The sequence below is a fragment of the Grampus griseus genome (assembly GCF_964374135.1).
Source record: "Grampus griseus genome assembly, chromosome: 2".
Classification (NCBI taxonomy): Eukaryota; Metazoa; Chordata; class Mammalia; order Artiodactyla; family Delphinidae; genus Grampus; species Grampus griseus.
Genome location: NC_139018.1, coordinates 102,871,955 through 102,879,616, shown reverse-complemented (window position 1 = coordinate 102,879,616; position 7,662 = coordinate 102,871,955). Strand labels below are relative to the sequence as shown.

At 39.3% G+C, this 7,662-nt stretch overlaps 1 protein-coding gene across 1 annotated transcript in view; it reads right to left on the bottom strand.

Moving 5' to 3' along the window:
* Window positions 1–2,321: 2,321 nt before the first annotated feature.
* Window positions 2,322–7,662, bottom strand: part of FAM81A (family with sequence similarity 81 member A) — a gene marked incomplete at its 3' end in the record, with an annotated part of 76,640 nt that continues 71,299 nt past the window's right edge. The window contains exons 8-9 of the mRNA XM_082648145.1: window positions 5,917–6,112; window positions 2,322–2,446 (exon numbers count right to left, since the gene is read on the bottom strand). Of these exons, the coding sequence (XP_082504271.1) occupies window positions 2,322–2,446; window positions 5,917–6,112 (321 nt within the window). The remainder of the gene's footprint in view (window positions 2,447–5,916; window positions 6,113–7,662) is intronic.

Below are 7,662 nucleotides of genomic sequence, written 5' to 3'. Positions count from 1 at the left end.
CAGGTCTGCCAGGACTCAGAGCACTTTATTTCAACCACCAAAAGGTTTCCCCAGAAAAGTAAGAGGAGATTTCCTATGGTATTTTACCTAATTAAATTTTACCTCACACTAAAAGTCTAAAAGTTTAAAAATCATACGCCACACTGATTTGGAAGTTTTATTCTTTTTATTGCAAATTTCTGATAAAGGAAACTACAGGGAAGCTGATTCTCATTTAAACTTTGGTGATAAGAGGACGTTGGAGCTCGGGGCTCACAACACGTGAGTCACCCAGGGGCCTCTGACGTGTGCGGCCGCCTGCATTCCCTCCCAGAGGTTCTGACTTAGTTGGTCTGGGGGCGCAGTCTGGGCGCTGGTAGCTTTTTGAACTGCCCAGGTGATTCCAACTTGCAGCCAGGGTGGAGAACCCCCGCCAGAACTCGTGACGTGGTGGTGGCAGCATTAGAAGCATCACCCACTCACGTCACCCCTTGACCTGAGTCCAGCTGGTGTCCTCTGTCCCCCTCTTCCCAGGTGTGACACGTGCTGACTCTTCCTCCTCGGGGCCCGCAGAGGAGAGAGACGCTGGAGGGGCCGTGGCTCTCGGTGCTGTGGTTTGTGCTGAAGCCAGGAGAACTGTACTAAACACGGCTACTCTATCACAAAAAGAAACTCACTTTCTGATTGCGGAAGAGCATTAACCTTTTTGTTTTTTCACTAAGTGGACATAGTCTTCCTATATAGAGATGCAAAGATTGGTGACAAAATAAGGAAATATATGTTGGATGACATATTCCTTACGTGACTTCTCAGGTCCAAGTTAAAAAAAAAATTTGTCAAGCCATTGAGGGTAAACTATTATGTACTTCAGCAGCATAATTTCTATGGGTGAACAGTAATAGCCAGTTAGAGATTTCAGTTATGATTTCTTCTAAAATAGAAAATGCTTTAATTTTCCTGAGTCCTAAGCAAACAAAAAAAAAGTTTTTCAATTTTTCAAAGTATCCCTGTTTTCTTTTTCCTGGCCACCCTCGTAGTTTAGAATGGCGTGTGTCTCACTATTAGCTTTTACAGACACAGGTGAACGAATAGCACTGGTGCCCATTTTCAATGACTAATCAAATATAGCGATTGAAAATAAAACACCCATCATCTACGAAGTTGCTCAAAATGAACGTTTCTTAACATTGTTATAAATGCAATATCAATTTGATTCTCTGGCCATACAAAAGTATGAATATCTGTTCCGTTACTGATAGTGAATGATTAACATCTTAACAGTGATAAAATTCTTAAGAGCATTTAAAAAATACACAGGATCCCATTTTTACATCATAATTCTGATGTTTTATCGTGCCTTCTATTTTGTCCGCAAAACTGTTATAGGGTAGAGTGCACTGACGTGATAAAACCAAGGCACAAGAATATAGTTACAATAAGTGTATATAAACCCTAGCACTTTGTGTCAATTTTGGAAAAATTTAGAGAGGAGATCAAAGAGCCTGAAAAATTTTCACATCCCATTACGATTAATGAACAACTAATTGTGTAATAAACAGGCTATTAACCGCCATTCCGTTATTGAATATATGGCTATCATTATACAGGCGGTGGATAACTGAAAAAGGTTTTCAATATTAAAACCTGGTATAACTAGGTGTTCGATGTAGATAATTGTGCCTTGCATTATCTAGATAATTGTCTTAAGTTTCCATTTTAATTTGTAATCTATATGGCAGTTATCAATTTTTAAACTATTTTCACTGCATAAATGGTAGGGTTTTTTCCAAATGTTAAATCCCCTCCCCCTACAAAAGACAGATTTACAAGAAAATACCAATATAAGAAATGCACAGACAACAATAATAAAATCCAAATATGGACTCAAGGGTTGAATTCTAATCTATCAGGACATTCTCTTAATTTAGGGTGAGGAACAACACATTCCTGTGATAATTCATTATCTTCTTAATTTAAAAAAATCACCACGACATTTTTCAAGAGTAAAGTCTTGGCTAGAGCATCAAGCATCGAAGGAAAATTGTTAAGTCTTTTCTCATTCATAAAACGAAAGGGATAAAAGCCTTTCAAAATCCAGGGAGGGCAGGATATTCCATTGAATTTAGAGAAGTGGAATAAAGTGGTAAAAACTGTACGTAATACTTTTAAAGAGAGTGTTCTCAAGACTCCAGGTAAACATTTAGAACCATGAAAACACATTTCTCGGCACATGCACGCCATGAAGAGAACAATCCTGAATGCAGGTACAGCCTGGCTACAGAGGTATCCAGTTCCCGGCCCCACTGGCAAAACCACCTTTGAGGTCCATGTCCCAAGTCCCTTCACATTGGAGCTTCCGGCTTCTGCATCTGTTGGATTTGCTTCTGTAGCTGGTCCTTGTCCAGCTTCATCTTGGCTTCGAGAACTTGCCTGAGGGATCCTATGCTTTCATAGATGGCTGTAAACCCTTCAAGAAGAGGTAAATTTCATAGGAGTCAATATTAAAAAACAAGCCTGTATCAAACCTACAGCAGATAGTAATAACTGATCTGGGCAAAAGATATCAATAGATACTAAAACTACTGGAATAATAGTTTGATGGGAAACAGGATAGTTACCTAGTTTCAGAGTATCTCCCTACAGATAGATACAAAGGGAAAAAGGAAATATTACAGCGGAGAAATCTGACAGACACCACTTTAACCAAGAGATCAAAGCTAACTTCACCAACACTGGGAGGAACCAACATCATGTATCCTCGATAAGAAAACCCTGGGAAGGACACATCACTTCTGTGGCATTTCTGTTCAAAATGCACACCCTGAATCTCATTAAAAGGAAGGAAACAGATCCAGACTGTGGGACACACAAAGTGCTGGCTTGTGCTCTTTAATGATGACAACACTACTGTGGAACTGACCTAGATTAAAGGAGACTAAATAAAGAAACATGGTAACTAAATATGATACGTGATTCTGGATTAGAACCTGGATTGGGGAAGGTCTGCTGTAAAGGAAACAATGGTGAAACTTGACAATTGAGTATTGAAAAATGTTTCATCAGGGCTTCCCTGGTGGCGTAGTGGTTGAGAATCTGCCTGCCGATACAGGGGACACCGGTTCGAGCCCTGATCTGGGAAGATCCCACATGCCGCGGAGCAACTGGGCCCGTGAGCCACAATTACTGAGCCTGCGCGTCTGGAGCCTGTGCTCCGCAACAAGAGAGGCCGCGATAGTGAGAGGCCCGCGCACCGCAATGAGGAGTGGCCCCTGCTTGCCGCAACTAGAGAAAGCCCTTGCACAGAAACAAAGACCCAACGCAGCAAAAATAAATAAATAATTAATTAAAATTTTTTTTAAAAAGGCAAAATTCCTTAAAAAAAAAAAAGAAAAATGTTTCATCAATATTGCACTGTACCATAGTTACTTAAGAGAATGTCCTTGTTCTTAGGGTATATACATTGAAATAATATAGGGGTAAAAAGATATTCTGGCTTCTGCAACTTACTCCCAAAAGATTTAGGAAAAAAACTTATATTCATACACACACTCACACATTAAGCAAATTTCAAAAGTGTTAACAATTGGTGACTCTAAGTGAAAGATGTATAGTTTTTGGACTAGTCTTAATGGTTTTACTAAATTTGAAATTATTTCAAAATAAAAAGCTAAAAATAGAAAAAATTCCCAATCAAAAGGTCATTTTGTATTATTCTATATTCGTATTGGTTTTTTAAAAATTTATTTATTTATTTATTTTTGGCTTCTTTGGGTCTTCGTTGCTGCGCATGGGCTTTCTCTAGTTGCGGTGAGCAGGAGCTACTGTTCGTTGCGGTGCGCGGCTTCTCATTGCAATGGCTGCTCTTGTTGCAGAGCATGGGCTCTAGGTGCACGGGCTTCAGTTGTTGTGGCTAACGGGCTCAGTAGTTGTGGCTCACGGGCTCTAGAGTGCAGGCTCAGTAGTTGTGGCGCACGGGCTTAGCTGCTCCACGGCATGTGGGATCTTCCTGGACCAGGGATCGAACCCATCCATGTCCCCTGCATTGGCAGGTGGATTCTTAACCACTGCTCCACCAGGGAAGTTCCCTATTGGTTTTTAAAATAAGTGTCAAAAACATCTTGTCTTCTTTAGCATATTTAGAGTTTTCTCTCAGAAAATTTTCTTTATGTAACAATTCATGAAAAAGAAGTATAAAAACTCCTTATTAAAAATAATTTTGTTGGGAATTCCCTGGTGGTCCAGTGGTTAGGATTCAATACTTTTGCTGCCGAGGGCCTGGGCTGAATCCTGGTCAGGGAACTAAAGATCCCGCAAGCCACGTGGTGCAGCCAAAATAATAATAATAATAATATTAATAATAAAAAATGAGTGAGTTTTTAAAAAAATAATGTCCTTAACTGAATGAAAAGATACAACATATTACTAAATAAAAGAGTAGGTTACAATTCAGCATGTATTGCATGAGTCTGTATTTGGAAAAGCATATATATATATATCCTGTATGTACAGAAAGATAATACACATAAAAAAGAACTCTGGGTAATAGGAGGGTTTATTTTTTTTGTGTGCTTTATGATTTTCCACTAAGAAGTTTGTTTTCGTAACAAGAAAAAGTCAGTATTTTTAATTTTTAAAAGGCTCCTATGCATTTCTTATTAGGTACTAACTATTCACAACCTCAGTGATATGCTGGATAGCTGACAATAAATCCACTCAGCAAATGATGCAAAGTTAACCATCAATAAAATATTCATCTACCATATTCTACCCAAAAGACCAAGAAAGAAAATTCATTTTTATCTTCACAAGTTCTAACATTCATAAATTTAATGGCAGCTTCTCCTTAAATAAAATAGTGACCTTGTGGTGGTTACAACAAAATTATTCTTGGGATAACTAACTACTTTTATTTCCATGTGGCCCAAATAGAACAATTCCATGAAGAAAATTCACAGAACCAGAAAGCTGGAAGGAATCAGGAGATAATATAGTTCCCCTTCCCACACTACCCGTCTGTCTTCTCTTCCCTGACCATGGTCAACAAGTCTTCACTTAAATACTTTCAGTAAAGAGCTCTGAGACTCACAAAGCACCCGCGTCTTCCTAGGACCGTTAACTGTAGATACTTCTGCTTCATACTGAGTTAAAGTCTGTCTTCAGGTAACTTCCAGTTATTGGTCCCAGTTCTGTATTCCTGAGTTCAGAGGATAAATCGAATCCCTCCTTTACCTGGCAGCACTTCAGAACTTAAAATCATCTCTAACACTGTCTTCTAAACAAGTGTGGAGGCATGGGCCCTGTGGACTTTTGAGCAGAGGAAAATCATTCATTGCCACGGTGGGATATTGCCAGCAGTATAAAATAAGCCTTCAAAGGCCCCTCAAAGATATATGCTTTATATAGATACATATAAAATGCTTTTAACAGAGAAGAAAACAATGCATTTTAGTTTTAATAGTATTTAATCTTAAAGAATAAAAATATCCTCTTTAATTTTGTTAAGATTTCATTTTGTCTTACTCCCTATATATTGTCTAGTTCTTTGTTGCTAGATTATATAATGGATCAAATAAGCATGGGAGACACATTTAGTAAATACAGAATAAAGTATTTAAGCCTAAAAAAAAAAGATATATGCTTATTTCTGAGGCATATTGACCTCGGCTTGGATCAGAAAAGAATCTGCAGGTGGCACTAAAGAAAATGTACATCAGTTCCAAGCTAAGCGATTTTAGGTTTGTTTGCCTGTCTCTCGAGGTCTGTCTTCACGTCCTTGGCTACGAAGCAACATTTTCGTTCAATATACCACAGCTACTTAGAAAATCACCTAAGGACACTTCATCAGCCAGGTTGGTGGTAGTTGTAGGGTAATATTAATTCACTGGCTTTTAGATCAAACAGAAAATGACCCAGAGAACCGTTTTCTTTTTGGCCTACCCGCATCAACTTCTGCTTTCATTTCCTTCATGTCCTCGGTCATCTGTAACTCAAGCTTGCTGATTCGCCCGTGCACCTTCTCCTCTTCTTGTTTTGTCCTCTGCACCTCCAGATTCTTCTTTTGACTCTCTTCTATTCTGTCCAGTCTGGCTGACATCTGGCTGAGCTTCTTCTCCATGTCCCTTTCACTGGCTCCCTGAGATCCACGATAAGAATGGCACTCGATTACTCCAAAGAGTCCGATGCATTCGCATCAGTCATAATACCATTTAAGAACAATCTGCAGGGAACAGAATTGCAAAGGTTGCTTGGTGCTCACCCCAGTATCCATTCTCCCCCTCTTCCATAACAGAGCCCTGATTTTCAGCTGGCTATAAGGTCACCCAGAGTAAAGACTACCTTTTCTATTGTCTCCTGAGTTTGCTGTGGCCCTATGATTGAGTTCTGGCTAATGAGATATAAGTACAAACGTATGTGGCAACTTCCAGGAAAAGTTAAAAAATAGCTGAGGCATATCCTTGCCTCTTCATTCTTTCTTCTGTTCTTGGAACTAAGAGGTGATGGCTGGAGCTCTAGCGGCCATCTTGAACTATGAGTACAAGGGTCAATCTCTAGGACTGGCAGAGAGTTAAACCAGAAAGATCATGGGTCACTGAGGACTGACAAGCTACCACATTAGCCCTGTGATTCCTACACCCAGACTTCTTTTATGTGAAAGATAGATAAGCTTCTATCATATTAAAGTCACCATTATCCTGGAGTTTATTGTTAGTTATTAAGCCTATCTAGATGTAAAAATAGTGCTCCAAAGACCTAGAAGCCTACAGATGTATTATTATGAATCTAGGTAAATCAGGAGATCTGATAAAAATATGGAGACATGTAAAGAACTATTTGAAACAGAATATTTTCTTTCCTTTCCTCTCCACTATGCTTGGTTCTTATGAGAATCTGGGTCTGCAGGCAAGCTTTAGAGGCCAAGACTACAAACATCAAGCTGTAAGGGGGCTACAGCATAACAAAACTCTCTTGACGTGTTCAGTGCACAGTCTGCAATTCAACAGCTCAGCATCGAGAGAGAGCAGAGCCAGAGATGCAATCTACACCAGTCACTTATGCTCCGTCAAAGTCCAAGGGGAGGAAGCAGTGAAAGAAAAGAGAAGGGAGAGGGAGATGGTCAGGCTAGATAACCAAACCAAAAAACAACTGCTTGCCAAGTACTGATATTGAATACTATATATGCAAGGCTTCCTTGATATGATTTTTGAGTAGTTCTGCAAACCTTAGTTCTGCAGGAGAGTGGGGTAAAATGAGAAGGAACATGGAAAAGAAAACTGGATTGTTTAGATCTTGCACTGTGACACCTCATACTGGGTTTACAGTTTGATGGAGGGGCCTGGAGGGAGAAATCCAGTCAACACTGTTTCTACCAGATCGCAGAATTAAAACAAACTAAATGAAGTATGTAATTGTAAATGCAGCTGGACAATTTGGTTCATGAAGGTCTGGATTTGGCTTCGTCTTAGCTGAAAGCACTGAAAATTTCTACTTAGTCTTTGTTAACCAAAACAAGTCAAAGTGCTCTGTCTCTCTATAACAAACACAAAGAGTCAATATGAACCATGGAAGGAGATTCTAAGGCAAGAGACAACTGTAACAGCTTAATGTGGATAAGTTACGAGGTATTATTCAAACATTGCAGGTCCCACCGAATAACTTTACTATGTTTATGGCTGAACATCAACA